An 18786-nucleotide genomic window follows, 5' to 3' on the forward strand; every position below is an offset into this window, starting at 1 on the left:
ATGTCTAGTGAGGAGAGGAGCTGTTACAGCCAAAACATTGACTTTTTTTTTTCTTTCCTTTTTTCTTTCCTTTGTATATTTAAAAATCCAATGTTGATATTCTGTCTTCCATTTATTTTTGAAGTAATAATACATACCACCCACAGTTCTTGGTTATTTTATTTTATTTTTTATTCCTGCCAAGCTGTTACACAGAAAAAGGCATTTTTAGAACTAATGTTTGTAGAAATCATAGCACCAGAAAATTCACATTTATACTGAAGAACTGCTAGCAATGCCTATAGTGAAATAAGTGTGGTGCTTCAAGATGGTAATAGGGATGGAGGTTGTGTCCCAAGGGTTTACTAGAAAATCCTATTAAGCATTTGAATGGTAATGAAATACACCAACACTGTATTTTCTGAGGAATCTTGCTGCCAGATCTTACCCTAGGCCGAGGAATCGCCTCATGCAGTTTGCCTCTGGTTAGCATTACCTCTCATTTCACTGCACTTGTCTCCCCCATATAGCTCTTCTCCTGCTTCTCCTCTTTCAGCTCAAGTGCATCCTGTCTTAGGCACCCACTGCCCCCAAGTCTGCTCAGCATCACCCACTGAGTTAGGCCTTTTATCTCCATCTCAAATCAAATGTTGTGGTTCTGTGACCTGTCTCACTGGATCCATATTCCCTGGGGTCCTCTGAGACACATCATAGTAGAATTATTTCTAATGTGTATCCTCCTGGGAACCAGCAGGTATCTACCCCTCTGTAGCATGTAAAGCACTATGTCTGGAATGACTATCCAAGATTGAATTATATATTTCAATTTGGCTAATGTTTATTGGATACCTCCATTGTGCAGAATACACTATCAGGAGTGGAAAGGCGAATGCAATAGTATTATTGTCCTTAAGAATAGTCGGAAGCAGGAGTCAAAAAACTTAGTCTTTAAAGTGCAAGAAAGTAAATATTTCAGGTTTTGGACTGTAGGTCTCTGTCACCACTCAATTCTGCCATTGTAGAGCAGAAGCACTCATAGACAATACATAAACAAATAGGCATAGCTGTTCAGTAAAACTTTATTTGCAAAGGCAGGTGGCAAGGTGGTTTTGGACCAGGGCCATAGCTTGCTGACCTTTTGTCTAAAGCTACAATCTCTTTTACAAATTCTTTTCTGATATGGTCTTGGTGGGATAGATCCCACAACAGAGATAACAACAAAAGATGATAATTAAAAAGAAGAGCCATTTGGCCATCAATGAAGTAATGACTGCAGGAGGTGCCATGTCAATATTTACAGACATAGATATATATGAAATGACCATCAAGAAGACTGTACCTCATACACTCAAAGAAATCCAGAAATATTATTATAGGAGGTAAGAATTCCAGACTTTTACACTGAAACATAGGGCTTTAAAAAGGTGTTTGGGCCCAGAGGAAAATAAAAATTCCTTACAGCATCCGAATATGTTGTTTAAGAAAATGTAACAAGGGGTGGGGCGCGGTGGCTCACGCCTGTAATCCCAGCACTTTGGGAGGCCAAGGCTGGCGGATCACGAGGTCAGGCGATCAAGACCATCCTGGCTAACACGGTGAAACCCCTTCTCTACTTAAAATACGAAAAATTAACTGAGCATGGTGGCAGGCGCCTGTAGTCCCAGCTACTCGGGAGGCTGAAGCAGGAGAATGGCGTGAACCTGGGAGGCGGAGCTTGCAGTGAGCTGAGATGGTGCCACTGCACTCCAGCCTGGGAGACAGAGTGAGATTCTGTCTCAAAAAAAAAAGTAACAAGGATAGAGTCAACAAATAAGATACTTACCTCAACAAACAAGATACTTACCTTTGCACTGATCACCACTTAAAAACACACACACACACACACACACATAAAAACACAGAAACACATAAAGAACCATAAATCATTCACATGTGTGTAATAAAAAATAAATTTAATGATTATAATAAAACTAGCCAGAGAAGAGGCTGTAGAAGACATGGAAAACGAGAAAGAGGAACATGAGGGGAAAGTTATCTACAGTCTAGTAAAAGAAATAGATGTAGATAAATAAATAATAGCTTGATAGAACAATGCATACATACATAGTTCATTGCAGAAATGGCATTTGATATATGCTATCCAAGAATTACTTTACCTAATATTAATTAATAGATAAACCTAAAGTGTCACTGGATAGATGTAGACAGTGAAAGTCTATTTCCTCGTCCTATCACTGCACAATGAGGTTTGGCAGCTGTGTTCCATGCAGTCATTACAGGACCTAGGCTTCTTCCCCTGGTGGCTGGGCACCTCGTCACCTGGCTTTCAGGTGATATAGTAGGGGAAAGGAAGAGAGAGTGAGGAAGGTGCACCCTCTCATAACCAGTGAGACTGGGAATGACGTTTATCATAGCAGCTCACATTCCATTTGCAAGAACTAGTCTAGGGACAAAGAGGCCCAAGCAGTGGTGTCCAGCTGTATGCCCAGAAAGAGAGGAAGAGCACAGATAGAGTGGGCACTGGTCTTCTCGGCCACTGTTATAAAAGTGACAGATCCTTGGCAACAGCAAAGGCTTCATAGTAAAAGTGATATCTGAGGTGGACCTTGGGAGAAGGGTAGGACTTTGACAGGTAGAGTAGGTTTTGCAGTTACATAAGCAAAGATACTGAGGCAGGAGCACACAGGGGTGTGGTCAGGGAATGGTAAACTAACGTGTAGTGGGGGATGATGTTGTTTGCCAGGATCATAGACCTTTATTCCACAAGCAAGGTGTGCAGCTGAAGTGGTTTTGAGAAACAAGTTACATGATCACAAATATGTTCACCACCACTGTGGAAGATGGACTGAGAGGTTGAGGATAGAAGATGAGAGCCAGCAGAAAGGAAGTTGTCCTAGGATGTCCATTGTTCCCAATTTACATTACAGTCCTTCTGCTCTGTTTCTCTTAGCAAGTCTTGAATGCCTGACCGCTGCCACCACTACCAAATCAATGGACTCCTAGGGTTGGAGGTGGTGCAGGGACACAGTGCAGGCTGCCTTTGTGCTACTTTCCCCCTGGTCACCTACTTAGCAGATTTGCCTCAAGTTTCATTCCCAGAGCCATGTCAGCAGTACTACAACTACCTCCACATCAGTCTAGTGCCTGGGGCGGAGCTTGGAACAAGTCCTTGCCTTGTGTATTTATCAGGGTTCCACAGAGAAACAGAACCAAATGTGTGTGTGTGTGTGTGTGTGTGTGTGTGTGTGTGTGTGTGTGTGTGTGTAAACTGATTTATGATAAGGAATTGGCTCACATGACCTTGAAAATAGGCACATCCCAGGATCTGCAGGGTGAGTCAGCAAGCTGGGGTTGCAGAAGAGTTGATGGTGCAGTTTGAGTCTGAAGGCCTGAGAACCAAAAAAGCTGATGGTGTGGTTTCAGTCTGAAGGCAAATGGGCTTGAGACTCAGGAAGCACCAATGTTTCTGTTTGGGTCTGAAGACAGAAAAAGTCCAATGTCCCATGTCACAGTCACTCTGGTAGGAGGAATTCTCTCTCATTCAGGAAAGAGGCAGTCTTTTTGTTCTATTCATGCCTTCAAGTGATTAGACAAGACCCAGCCCATTAGAGAGGGCAGTCTACTTATTTAAATGTGAATCTTGTTTAAAAGCACCCTCACAGAAACTCCCAGAATAATATCTAGGTACCCTGTGGCCCAGTCAGGTTGACATATAAAAAATTAACCATCATATCCAGCACGTGGACAAACCAAAGCAGGTTTTGTCACCAACAGCAGTTCTCAAGGTTAGAGAGATTTGTCTCTTATTCTGTCTCAGGGACAAATCAGGTACACATCTTACCAACTATGTCACTGTAATAGATACAAGTAGAACTTACAATCTATGGAATGAAAATCCTATGTTTACTTAACAGTTTGCATTTACAAATCACTGCTTAAATATAATTTAATTCTCATATTCCTCCAGTAAAGGTATTCTTGTTGCCTCTTTATGGCTTTAAAAATTGAGGCTTGGAGAAGTTGAGTAATTTGCCAAGTTCACACAGCAGTAGGGTTGGAAACATGGCAGTCTTGCTCCAAAAACCATATACTTAACCAGGATGTCCTATAATGCTTTTCATACACTAGTGAATATGGTTAGTAATTATGAGCATTCAGTGAAATAATGTACAAGGCTTAATATAATATCTGCTATACAATAAGATCTCAACAACCTTGTTATTAGTTGTGGTGATATTAGAGGTACATGTCTATTTTTCTAGTACAGAACAGACTGGAAAAGTATACATTTTTAGTAGGTGGGAAAACCAGGATTTAGACCCCTGTCTTTTCCTTATAAGGCCTTAAACTCAAGTGTTGCCATTATGGCACAGACAGAAAAAAAGAGGGCATGTGTGTGTGTGTGTGTGTGTGTGTGTGTGTGTGTGTGTGTGTGTGTTTACCTCCACTATGTCTAGATGGTGAACAGATATACTATATCTCACGATTTTTTAAAAGAAGTTTTTGCTACTGAAGCAAATGCTTTAATCACCATATAATTCACAGTATTCACTATCGAGTCTTATTTACAAAACTGTTAAGGCATAAAACAGATGACTTTGTTAATCTTCCACAGATCACAGGTAATGGGTATGTGTCAGCCTTTTGTTGGTGGGAAAAGGTAGTCAAGATGCATGGAGTGGGTTTGCTAGGGGTTGCCTGCAGGTCACCAGTGTAAAAACATATTAGAAGGCTTAGATTTCCTCACACAAGAGGTATTCATTCTCATAAGGATCCTTCAGTTCTGTGTGAGAACTTACTTATTTCAGAGCTGGTTTATGTGTTGGCTAAAACTGTGTCTGAGAGAGATACTGAAACCAAACCAGGCATCGAATGATTCCGCTTCCACTTTATACAGCTTCATTTGTTCTTTGTTTATAGACCTATTGCTGCCCAATGACGGATGGACCGAGAGTGAAGTTCCACCTTCTCCAACACCACATTCTGCTCTGGAATTGGGCCTCGAAGATTACAGTCACAGGTATTGATAAAATGATATATCGTAAATGTTCCTCGTTATTGTTTTTCTGGGAGAACACAGCAACCTTATTCAGGAAACTTATTTTAACTCTATTTCTTTCTGGAATGGAAATCTTATAGTATCTATAATTCCTTTCTAATGAAAGCTTCAGTGAAAGTTTCTCCTAGCTAATAGCTTAGATTGGGCATATTTTGCTTTCTGGTATTTGTTAAGATTCACCTTAAATTATTAAAACATTTAAGAGAATGGTTGAACTTTCTTTTACAAATTTAAAAACTAGAGCCATGGAGCTCAAAGAAAAGTGACATGGGAAGGTATCAAACAAAACTGAGAAAATGGGAAGCTTACAGGTTTTTATTAGTAATTGGCAAACCCTAAAGGTATTTTAAAAATAGATGTTCCAAGAAAGTTAATGGAATCTAAAAATTAAAGCAATACCATATATAATCTAAAATATTGAAGAGGGTACCCAATATTATATCCATTCTGTAATAGAAACTAAAAAAAAATCAATAATTTTCAGAATCACACAAGCATGAGAGAGATTTACTAAGCATGTATACTATTTGACTAGGGGAATTCATAGATTTTGTTCTTCTGATGAGTTTTAAAAATCATTAAATTGTCCCTTTGCTATTTTCTGTATTTATTATGGCTGTTAGAAACTGTGTGTTTTATTCCGTTCTGTGTCCCATGATAATCCTGTGAAATTTCTTCATTTTTCTTTCAGCAATGCTAGTGTCATTCCTATTATGTTTTTTAATACAGTCTGCTAAAAATAAAGCAGCATGCCAAGAGTATAGCTAACTCTATTAGGTGGAAGCTCACCTATATTTAGCTATCTCTGATTCTTATACTTTTGAAGTCAGTTATCTTGCTAACTACAGTTTCGTGAACTAGATTGATAATCACAATAATATTCTAGATCAGTATCTCTAGGGGTTTCATGAAAGAAATGTGGACCTATTTAATTTTGTCCATTCATTTCCATTGCCTGCTCAATTCTGAATTGAAAATGACATTTTGTTGGCATTAAGAAAAGCCATTTAAAACATAATTTCATTTGCTCTACCTTACTGTTTATTCTGTATATATGTGCAAAATGATTGGGATGGTGCAAAGCTGAATCAGATATAAACCCTGTCTTCAGGAAGCTGGTAGGCTGACAGGTAGACTCATGGGACAACTGAAACACAAGGGTTCCGAGTGATACTTACCAGAAGGTGTAGATAAAATGCTCTGGGCGTCTGAGGCCGAGGAGAATGCCTCCTGATAAAGGAATCAGAGAAAATGCTATGGTAAAAGTGTCATTTAAGCTGAACCCTAACTCATTAATAGCAGGTGGACATGAGATGAGCCCAGAAAGAAAGGGCGTTTTGGGAAGGAAGGGCAGCAGAAGAAACAGCATGGAGATGAGAGAGTAAATTGATTTGCATAACTTGGGGCTGATCAGCCAGATGATAAAGCCCAGAGTGCAAGAATAAGGTATACAGACTTCATTCGGTAGATAGTAAATCTTATTGTAGGGTTTTAGCAGGTAATACACATAATGAAACCTGGGTTTTTTGTGTGTGTGTATAACATGGATTGGGTGAATGGAAGAGGGTTGATATCCCCTGGAAGCCAGAGACTCTTTGGATACCTTTTAGGTCAATTGCAGTCAGAGGTACTGAGCATCTGTGCAGGGGAGACTAGAGAGAAGCACTCAGGTGAGAAACCTTCAAGGGAGAGAGGTGGTTCAGAGATCAGTTGGGATTTAGCAACTGCCTTTCTGGCTTCAAAGTCTCCATGGATTTCCTTCCTTCCCTTTTCTGCAAAGCCATTCCTTTGTGAATTGGGGAAAGAAAAAAGTTTATATTGGTCCTCACTGCTGTAAATCTTCATTACATGGTATGAACTAGTAACTTCCATCTTCTTTTCACTCTTCCTTCCTAGTCCCCTGTGTTTTAGGCCTCTGTTCTCACTTTTTTATTAGAACTGCTCTCTTAATCATCAACAGTAATCTCCTTTCAGTCGAAAGTATGACATTGTCTTAGACTTCATTCTTCTTTTCCACTCTTCAGTATTTGATTATTAAGTCATTCATTCACTTATTCATTCAAAAGTATTTCTGGAGCTCTGAGCCAGACACTATAGAAAGAAATCAAATGGATTGGAAAGCATCCCTGCCTGCAAGCAATGCAGTGTCCTCTTAAAGAGACAGACACACAGATAACTGGGATGCAGCCCCTAAGCATTAGATGCAAAATGCAATGGGAGCCTAGAGGAAAAAGCTGCTAACTTTGTCTGGAGTTGTCAAGTAAGTTTTCACAGGAGAGTAGTGTTTGAGCAGTTTCTTGGAAAATAGAACAAAGCTATCTAGACAAAGAAGTGGTGGGAAGGGCAATTTAAGTTAAGGAAACCAGATGATGGGAGAGAAGAATGCAGAGTGTGTTCAGTGTGGCTAAAACTTGTGGTATCTCAGGGAAGACTCAATGGGAATGGCATCGTCTGCCCTGCTCCATAGGTGCCATGCTTCTCCAGAGAGTAGTGGAGAAGCATTGAAGCACTTTGAGCCTGGAGATTACAGTATCAGGCAGAGCAGTTTCAGTAATGGAGGATGGAGGGAATGGCAGAAGCCACCATAGACAAGGAGGCCGCTCAGACTTGGGACTAGCAAGAGAAGAGCAGGGCCTGGATGGCGGATCAGGAGCATGGGTGGAGAAGAAAGGACAGAGATATTTTTAAAATAGAAAGAACAAGTCTTAAGCCTTGAAACTCCCCTCCTAGGATCGTGTGACCTGCACCATCCTGCAGTCTGCTGCGTTGCCTAGGTGACCAGCAGCAGCAGGAGTTGGATGTGTGAAACTTGGGATGGAGGAAGGACTGGAGGGGAGCCAGGAGGATTGAGCAAGAAAGGCTCTCCTGCCTTCTGCCTTTCAAAAAAAAAAGTATATGCCAGCTCAAAGGAAAAAAGGGTGTTTGAGGGGTGAGGCTATCTATGGCATGAGGAATGAAAAACAAATTTGATCAAACTTAATGCCTGTGCAAAATGAAATTGGGAAATTGCTGAACCTATTTTTACTATTATGCAATGATTATTACAGAAAAGTTTATAATATGTAGGTCTAAGTAATAAATAAATATAAAGGAAATAAACTTACTGTGGGATCTCAGGCAGAGTTGAAGCTAAATAAGCAGCAGACAGAATATATTGAATATTATTAACAGTTTAGACAACATTGGGCTATTCCCCACATGTTCACATTCTCTTTCTCTCTTTCTCTCTTTGTCTGTTTCTTCACGTACATACCTGAATCTACTGTCACTCATAGTAGCCAATTGTTGAAGTCCATCTGTGGACACCTGAGACTTCAGACATGGTTTTTGTCATGCCTCTCAAAGACTTCATCCCTCACCTTTTCATCTCAGACGGTTCTTGAACATTCATTGTTGACTCTTATACATCTTTTACATTCCTGGTTTGTCACCGTAGTCAAGACACTGGCATATGCTTCATGCTACCCTTACTTATTCATTAGGCAGCATAATTTGACGTTGAGTATCATTTCTATTCAGTAGATTCCCTGGTTGTTCATGCTGAAAACACGGCCTTTATCTAAGACATGTCTTTGGCCTGCTGTTAACTTGCAGCTTCCCACAACCTTCACTGCAGCCCACTCAGCCATGAGCACAGGCTAACTCCCTTCAAAATTAAAATGTCGCATTTTATAATCATCATGTCACCCTCTCAATCCAAACACTTGAGATATGTATCATAAAGTTACAAATCATTTTACTAGTCTAACTTACATGTCTAAAATATTTTCACATGAACTAACTCAGTACTGCTCTCACTCACTATTCCAGTGCTCTATATGCCCACATTGGCTCTAATCCTATGATGACTTATATTACACTCACTTACCTCCTTAATATCCAAAAATCTGATATCAGCCTTATTTTGCCTTATTTCCGTTTTGTACCACAGCAAAGGGGGCCCTTTTATGAAAGGTTTTCAAAGTGTACACTTGGTCACAGTCAAAATGATGGTAACATATATGTGTATGTAAATTGATATGTAGATATCTCATTATGATCAATTTAAAGGACATAATCAGATGTGTGCATAAGAGCATCTGTTACCTTCACGTGTATAGTGCAGCCTTTTATCTCTTTGATCGTTCTTGATTATATGCCAAAGTTTGTATAAAAATTCACTTTATTAGATAGATCCTAGCTTGATGTTACTGCATTGAGTGTCATTGCCACCTTACTTTTTAAATAGGGATTGGGATTATTGCTACCTAGGAGTCTGGGAAAATGTGAGCTCTTACTCCTAATTTGTGAATTAATGCCGGGCTTGAGAGGATAATCTAAGACAATGAGTCAGGTTCACCAACACATTGTTCAGTAGGGTAGATTCTCAGTCTGCCTTGAGCAGAGCACTTTAAATGCAGTCTGATCTATGTTTTAATGAGGGTCCTACACCTCTTCCCTGGAGGCTTTCACTGCTTTGATTAAGGATTTAGTTTTCTATTATTGCATGATGTACACCACTCTATTGAAACAAAAAACAAACCTGAAATGTAAGCCACATAATAAAAGGTGAGCAAGTCTTCACTAAAAGTGAAAGGCTTAACTTCTGCTGGTTCGCGATCAGCAACAACCTGTGTCCCAGGCTGGCCACCATTTCAGCCAGAGCTTGTGGCTCTGGTCCCAGCTTTGCCCCTGGCCAGCTGTGTGACCTTGGAACGCCAATCCTCCTCTTTGAGCCACAGGGTCTTATCTAAGAGATGAGGTGACCTTTAATCCCTTTCAGCTCTTAAACTTTTTGATTCTATGAAGGCCATGAGTCTTTCTGACACTAAACCCACATCATCACAACAGATCAAAGGATGGAAAACTTAAGTGCAAATAAAGGTCGAATCACACATTTAAAGGCAAGTGCTTCCAAACTCCAAGACTCAGGGGAGAGCTCATGTGTGCAGTAGTGTCTCAGAATTCTTCTTTAAAATGGGCTGAAAAAATGAAAGTGTTGCTATTAGGCCAGGCTAGTGTCAGTAACACTAAGTGGGTCCAGGATTTTTGTTCACAATTGGCATATTTTGTCATTACTAGATACCATATCTAATATACTTTATATATCAATGGTTTCATGTATTGAGAATGTACCCAGACACCGGGAAAGAAATAGAAAAAAAGCTACATAACTCTAAAGAGAGGATTTAAACTTCTTGAGAAATTTTTATGAAAATGTGAAATCTTTTCATTGGCGAGAGCCTTAGGCCCTCATTCAAAGACCACACTAACCTACAAAAATAAAGAAAAGGATTGTTAATAGCTCAGGTTGATCAAGCTCTCACATCACCCTTCTAAATAGAGAAAAGGGCTCCTAGTCACAGACTTACTGAGAGTCTGACAAAAACAGAGACGTCAGAGAAACTGTAAAAAAACACAGGTAATGGGAAAAACTCAGAAACTTATAGTGTTTTGCGAAGCAAAAGTAGGTCGATTTATTGATCTGCTTGTTTGTTAACTTACCTAATTTATCTGCTTCTATACAAAATGCTCGGTACCAGACACTAATGTCCTTACTTTACAAATCTTCACTCATTCTGTTCTCTCAACAACCCTATGAGGTGGAGAGTGTAATTTTACTCATTTTATACATAAGGAAATTGAAGCCCAGAGAGGTCCAGTAAGTCTCTTAGTTGACACAGCTAGTAAGTACTAGAGCCAGTCTCTTAATTGACACAGCTGGTAAGTACTGGAGCCAGGCTCTTGAGCACAGGGCTGTGCTGGTGTCACGGGTACTTCCTTTTTGGAGGAGGGTAGGGGAGATGAGGTCTACCTCTTTCACCCAGGCTGGAGGGAAGAGGTGCGATCTTAGCTCACTGGAGCCTCAAACTCCTAGACTCAAGTGATCCTCCAGCCTCAGCCTCCCAAGTAACTGGGACTACAGGTGCATGCCACCACACCTGGCTAAACAAGTACTTCCTTAATCTACCCACTGCATTATGAAAATGGAGGTTCATTTATTCATTTGGCCATACTATTATTGTTGCATACTAATTTTAATATTTCTCAAAAACAATATTGAATATGGAAGGATGATGAGTTTCAAGAAAAGATTAAACTTATTTTGGTATTTCCGGTTGAGATTCTCCTCTACATTTTAGAAGGATCCTCATTCAAAACAGTTATTTTTGCTATTGTTTTGTTGTTTATAGTATCAAACTCCAACCATTTGAAAAACTCAATACTTTCAGATTTTGTGAGGATACATGATTCGGATTTTCACTATATCTGAGATTAGGATAGCAATTATGATGAGATGGGCTACCATATTTACTTTCTAAACAGATGAGAGTGCCAAGGGGAGGAAATGGCTATAATTTAGTTTATTAAAATTATATAAATATAATTTATTTATAGAACAAGAAATAAGTCATTGTCTGTAATTCTCTTACATAATACCCTGTCTGGTCAAATGAAATAAGTAGAATGTTCTGCCGAAAGGAAGTTATTTGAGATTGCCTACAGGTACTAAGAAAACTATAATGGGCATTTGATGTATCTTGTGTCTAAATTGTCAACTGTGCTTTTCCTATTACTTCCTTTTTGCACTTTTGATATGCAGACTATCTGCTCAGTGTTAACATTAGTTTTAGAAAAAAGACCTAAATAAAGTAGAAAACCAAATTCCTACAGGCATCAGTCATTCAACAGGATGGTTTTCTCCAAAGGATACAACCTTTTCACTTGCTTTTTAAAATAGGCATAGCTTAGCCCACAGAAATCCCTTAACCTGCTTTTGGACTCTGCTAATATCTGATGACATCTCTTGAAGTGCTAGTGTTTTCCAGGCCTTCTTTATCCACTTAAAGTTATATAGTGTACAGCAGGATCCCAATTAGCAGAAATCAGTGAAGAGTAAAACACGGTATTACCCAGAGAATATTTTATTTAAATTGTACAGTGTGGTAAAATACATGAAAACAGAGTTGCTACATCTCATAAAGAAACCTGAGATTTAGGAATTAGTTTAAAATATGTGGTTGGGAGTTGCACAGAGTGATGAGTGGCTGTGTTCAAAATGAGAACTGCTTCCTCATTTTTAAAAAGATTTTATTCTAAACCTAAATACAACATATGGCTTCTTTCCACAGCTCTGGGGTGGATTCAGCAGTATATTTTCCAGATCAGCACATCAACTTCAGATCTGTGACACCGGCCAGGCAGCCTGAATCAATTAATTTGAAAGCCTCGAAGAGCATGGACCTTGGTAAGCAAGGGTGAGGTGACATCCAGGTCAGCTCTCCAGCCTTAGCCCATTTATCTTCCCAAATGTCCTGGTTTTCTTTCTTCAACTCAAACCTCAGGGAACAAGGTCTGAAGAAGCCTAGAGGAAGGGATAATGGCCATCTCACCTTCCTATCTCTTCACACACTTAATTGTAATTACCCACTTTGTGAAACAAAGAGAAGTGATTTATTTTTACAAAATGATCTATAAACTATCCTCCCATTATAGATCACAAAAATGATTCCTTCTGGAGGATCTGAATTCCAGAGGCATCTTTATCTCATCTGTCTGCCTTTGCATTTGCACCCTTGCTTCTGCCAGGGCATTTCCACTCTGTGCGGGCGTACCTGTTGCAGAGCCTGGGAAAATCATGTGGTTCAAAGCATCCTTTGCCTTAGTGCTTCACATCCTTCTATTCCTACCCATGTGTAATGCACAGGGATGGCAGCAGTGCAGAAAATTCAGCTTTTTAAATGCCCATCCCCAAATCCTGTGACACTAGAGGGAAAGGGGGTCTTTTGGGCTTGCCACACTGAGGGTGTCAAGGTACCCTCTGTCCATGCCTGAACAACCTCACTGAGGTTCTCAGCACCATGGGGAACTTCTTGGTGACTGTTGGGTGCCAGGGCAAAGCAAGGGCCCCTGTCAACTGTGTTCTGAAAGCCTTGGGACATCTCATATACCCTAGAGCATCACTGCCCTCCCATGGGCTCTTAGAGAGAACACTATTAGAGAAAAGTATGGGTACAAAATAAATTCTCAGCAAAATATCCATTGCCTCGTGAATGCTTAGAGGCCAAGCTTTGCAATTGTTTTTTTTCGAGGCATATTATATATTTCATTAGTAACAATGAGAAAATAGAATAATCAAAAGTGCATGCTCCACCAAACAATCTGATAAATAGGGCTTATCTGTAATTCATTTACAGGAGTTCAGAAAAATGTTCAATCATGATGAAACAAGAGAAATTGGTTCTGTTTTGTATAAATTAACTAAATCACTGGGATGCATTTGCTGTAATCACCTGTAGTGAGAGACGATAGAAACCTTAACAAGGAAGCTGTCTTGAACACTGGTCAGAAACAGTATTTTCTCAAGCGTGAACCTTTGACAAACCAAAGGAATAATTTGTGACAGTGACATACGTTATTACTAATAATTTAAAGAGCAGTTCATTTTTATAGAGTGCTTGATAAACATTTCCTGTTCTGTCTTCCCAGTTTCTCTATAAAGAAGATGAATGGATCAAAACTGCTCTTATTTTTGAGGAGAGAAATATATTTCTGTTTTTCTCATTTAATTAAAGCAGCCACTATTATTATGGTTCTAAAAAGAAAAAACAGCACCCATTGTAAATTAAGAGAGAAAAAATATGAAACCTGCAAAAAATAAAACCTAAGGCATGTCCAGAATCAGTATTTTTATTTACTTTTGAATTTTATCATTATTATTATTATTATTTTTGAGATGGAGTCTCACTCTGTCTCCCAGGATGGAGTGCAGTGGTATGATCTCGGCTCACTGCAACCTCCGCCTCCTGGGTTCAAGTGATTCTCCTGCCTCAGCCTTGCGAGTAGCTTGGATTACAGGCCTCTGCCACCACACCTGGCTAATTTTTTTTTTTTTTTTTTTTTTTTTTTTTTTTGTATTTTTAGTAGAGAGGGGGTTTCTCCATGTTAGCCAGGGTGATCTCGAACTCCTGACCTCAAGTGATCCACCCACCTCGGCCTCCCAAAGTGCTGGGATTACAGGGTGTGAGCCACTGGGTCCAGCCATTTTGTTAACATTTTTATTACCAAAAACTATATTTTGAGTTTTCTCTTCGAAACTGAAATAGTCCTAGCAAAATATATGTAGTTAGCAATGATTCTTTGCATTTTTATACATATGCCATAAATGACAACAATAATAGTAAGGTTTATTCATTCTACAAAATTGGTCAGGTTATGAGCTATTTACCCTAGTGCCAACTAAAAGCACTGGCTAAAATGCACCATGTAGCAGAAATACTCAGTAGCACGCTGTAAAAACATGTTTAGAGTAATCATCAAAGTTTGGTCCTTTCCAAGAAGTACAAGGTTAAAGCCAACAGTCTTTCAGAAGGCCCTGAGGGTCAGCATTCTACCACCATTTTGATCCCTTCTCCCCAGAACAGTCAGGGAGCCTAACAAATGTGTTAACCTTCTCAATGTGAAATTCACTTAGGTGATACCCCAACGGTAAACATTTGAAAGTGTCTTTTCTGTTTCATTAGGGGAATAGAATATTGTATATAGTTTCGTTTTCCATATATGGCACTAGGCCAATGTAAGAGATTAATTTATTTGCTCAAAAGGTAGGTGACTATGTTTATAGGAATAATACTAGCAGGATCTTGATTCTTTAAAATGTTTTAACATTCTTTAAAACGTTTTGATAAGTATCCTATTTAGGATGAATATACAATTCATGCTATCTATTTTTGAGCTGGAAACCAACATTTTTATATGCTTCAGAATAAAAAAAAACCCTTCTATTTGTTGCATAATTAAATTATTTTGGCTATTTCTCACTTTATAAAGTCTGTAGGAATCTTCAGAGGCTGATGGGCCCTATCGGTACCCTTGTTTTTGTTTTACATTTGCTACTAAGACCAAACTAGTATTTTAACTTGCATATTAATGAGTCGTTGTTCATCTGTTTAAGCTATTTTAAAGGTGAGCAGCTTCCATTTACTTATTTTCAGTTATATTTTCGAAGACAGACAATTCCGATTAAGAAAAATAAAGCCTCCTTATTGCCATCTCTTTTACCTATTCACCAGACACAAATGTAGTTTAAAATGTAAGTGCTCCTAGAAAGCACCAGTTGCTTCCCCATCTATGTGCATGTCCACATCACATACCATTTATTTATAATAGTTGCGTAGTGTTACATTCGTTAATCTTCAGTTATACTTTACTTTTCTCTTCCCCTTTTAATGGAATGTGGGCTTCATTAACAGTTCTTTTGTTGTTGTTTTGGTGGGTTTTTGAGTTGTTTGTGTTTAAGATTTTGCAATTTGTTTATTTATAGCCTTTGCCAAAGTTACCATTTGTTAATTTTTTCTTCTTTCATTTATAAAATATTGTTACTTGGGATGCAAGTCATTTTTTTGCAACCTATTATTTGTCTTTTTAGTTTCATTGTGATATTTCTTATAAAAAAGGTTTCAGTCTTATTGTCAAATATTTTCATCGTTTCTTCTTTTGTGACATTTAGGTTATATGTTTATCTCATTCCCTTCTGGTACTTTTAGAGGCTTTAAAAAATATTTAGCAATCTATCATATATTTTTATCCATGGGGTATGAGATGGAAGAATTTTCTTACATAAGTAAGCAAATTATTAATAACATTTATTGACTTCTCCGTTCTTTCCCTGTTAATCTGAAATTCAGTCACATTGAATAGTAAATTCCCATACCTACATAGATGTGTGGATTTCTAGACATGCTATTCTGTTGATACATTAGTCCATGTCGTGTCAGCATCACCCCGTTTAAATTATCTTGCTATTACTTCGTATTTTGATTACTTACAAGATGATCTTCCTCTAATTTTTCTTCCTTTGTAAAATTACTTTGGCTCTTCATATGTACTCATTCTCCTGCATGGACTGTACAATCAGCTAATCAAAATGAGTTTCAAGATGAAATAGGAGTGCTTCCACTGTGGGGGGTGTGTGTGTGTGAGAGAGAGAGAGAGAGAGAGAGCGCACACATTAATTATAATGTTTGCTATTGGTTTCTCATGGAAACATTTGATCAAGCTACATAAGTTTCTTTGCAGTCCTAACATCCTAAAAGTTTTTTGATTAAATCGTTTATTTTTTTAATCAAGAATGAATGTTTAATTTTAATAAGTGATTTTAAGGGCCTTACTGGCTGATAATGTGGATTTTGTTCTTTATTCTATTCATGAAATAAAGGTGAGTTAATTAATAGTTTCCCCAATATTAAATCTTTGATTCTTTTTCAATGACTCTAAATTTTTCCCTTTACTTGCAAAAATGTTTATTGATTAACTACAGATGTGTATATTAAACACTTCTTGAGATGGGTAACACATTATATGCTCTAAAATGTAGGTGTACAACTCTGATTACAATTTTACTCAGTGTCATTCATTCCTATGTATACATTATAAGTATAAGTAAAAGCTGAATTGGGTATACATTATAAGTATAATGTATATATAGCCCCTTTGAGGCTGCTTTGCCTTGGGATTTTGTGGATACTTTTGCTGGCATGCATGTGGTCACATTTAAGTCAGATCAGAAATGATTACAATGATAAATAAAAGGAAATTTGTTTTTAAATAATTGCATGTAGTCATGCTAATTCAAAGGGGTTAGGGTGTCACTTAAGAGACTGGGTGGATACTTCTGGGTTTTGGAGAAAATCAGTCTTTTCCTACTAATTGTAGACTTTTCTCTATTTATTTAAATTACCAGAATTACTGTGTTCAGTCTGGACCCCTTTAATTTGTTCCTAATTGAGCTTGTGTGGGTGTTGAGTTGGAAGCTCTCAGGAGCTGAATAACACAGCTGCCTCTTTGGCCTTTGGCATAGGGTTTTCCCCCAAAGAGCTGCCCTTGTTGGCAGTATGCCAGGAAGTTACATTCAAAGACTTTTTGATGAGGCATAAAAATCTTTAATTTCCAGGCTTGGTGTTTTATGACCCCATAATACTGTTTGAGAATTAGTCTGAATTATTCGAGGGATAGCACTTCAGTTTGTTGGCCCCCTTTGTTGACCTACTCTGTAGCCCCATTCAGAGTTAAGTTTAAAATTCTGTTTCTCACAAGATGCTGTTTTTAGAGTTTCCTCTCCTGTTTCAAATTGGCCTCCCACTCCCATTTCAGAAGGGTGTTCTATAACCCAGTTCGGAGAAGGCGAAGGGTAGTGCAGATGGAAGATGCTGGCCAGCTGTACTCCTGTTCAATGAGAGGAAATGAGCTTAAAGTGATGCGTGAGGCATTCAGACGAAATTTTAGGAAGTTTCCTGACAATGAAGATTGTTAACATTCCATGTCTCATAGTCTTTTAAGCAAGAGCATGTGTCCTGAATATCTCCCTAAAATCAAGACGATAAATAGGTTGGCTGATTTCCTTTCAAGATTTGTGATTCAGCAGTTTTATTTTCTGTAAGTTGCTTGCTCTAATTTTTTTTTTAAATTAGGAAATGTTTTTAGATACCCACAATTGAAGTAATTTATAAGCCAACTGAGTTCTCACATCTACAAAGGTAAATATTTGAGATACATTTTGAGTATGAAACCTTTTATACATGTCAGATATTCCTCTTAGAGAGTACATTTCTAGTATCAGCTCAAAGATGAGCATGAAAAAAGCCTAATACTACTTTACTACTGCTCTAATACGTTCTTTTTAAGATTATATTCATATAATGAGGTACTTCTCTGAATTATTGATAATAAAGACTGAATACATAGGATAATTTTTATAAAATTATTCTAATAAGTGTGATGCTGGTTTGTATGTATAACTAATATATAAATATATTTTACTATTTTTATTTACATCCATGGATTTCTTTTATTGTCCACCAAGGAGTAGTACCTCTGAATATAGTTAAAAGCTGAATTGGGTATTATTGTTTTGGATACAACTTTGACTTCAAAGAAAATAATCTGTTTTGTAAAGAAAAATTAATGGTAACACTGTAAGAAAGTGTCTATTTGTATAATAGACAAGTATACAAAGATGAAGTCAGCGATATACTCTAAGCTCTAGTAACTCAAAATAAAGGAATTATAGGGAATGTTCATTCATTAAGTAAATGTTTATTAAGTGCCTGCTGTGTGCTAGGAAGTGCATTAAACACTGGGGATGTGGTAAATAAATGAGAGAAATGGTGCTTGCTGCGTGTACCTAGATTAGAACCTCAACAGAAAAGAAAAACTCAAGAGTTGAGGAAAAACTTCCAAAAGGAAATTCTAACATTATGATAACTTATCTCAGGGAGGAAGAAAAGGAAGAGGCATCTGAAGACACTAGTGTGGCTGCTTCAAGAACTCACTGATAACCTTGGCTATGTAGAAAAGAGGAAGAGAGAAGCACATTTTCAGGAAATACTGTCTTAGAGAATCGGGTGATAGATTTACAGAATTAGCATTCAGATGATTTCTCCAGAATTGAAGAAGATAGAATTTAATAAAGAATAATGCATTCATTCCAACAAGGATTTATTGACACTTACTGTATGCCAGGCAGTATCCCGGGTAAATAAGACAAAGGCTGCAATCTTACAGTGTTTTCATTCTCGTTATGCAAACAGATGATAAAGATGTATACAGTGAATAAATAATAAAATTTCCGATGACAGATTCCGATAGAAATGTTTTTCCTAAAGCCAAATTCAGGTAGAGAGAATGACTGAGGGGACATGGAGCTATTTTAGATGGGATAGTGAATGACAAAGGTTATGTCATAAAGTCAGGTTAAAAGAAATGAATTG

The 18786-nt window shown here is 38.0% G+C and overlaps 1 protein-coding gene across 3 annotated transcripts in view; it reads left to right on the top strand.

The window, feature by feature from the left end:
- Positions 1–18786, top strand: part of PARD3B (par-3 family cell polarity regulator beta) — a 1146560-nt gene that overhangs the window by 693900 nt on the left and 433874 nt on the right. For all 3 annotated transcript variants that reach the window (XM_010352639.2, XM_030916822.1, XM_010352640.2), the window contains 2 exons: positions 4900–4999; positions 12151–12266. In XM_010352639.2, the coding sequence (XP_010350941.1) occupies positions 4900–4999; positions 12151–12266 (216 nt within the window). The remainder of the gene's footprint in view (positions 1–4899; positions 5000–12150; positions 12267–18786) is intronic.

The sequence above is a fragment of the Rhinopithecus roxellana genome, chromosome 14, assembly GCF_007565055.1.
Source record: "Rhinopithecus roxellana isolate Shanxi Qingling chromosome 14, ASM756505v1, whole genome shotgun sequence".
Taxonomy (NCBI): domain Eukaryota; kingdom Metazoa; phylum Chordata; class Mammalia; order Primates; family Cercopithecidae; genus Rhinopithecus; species Rhinopithecus roxellana.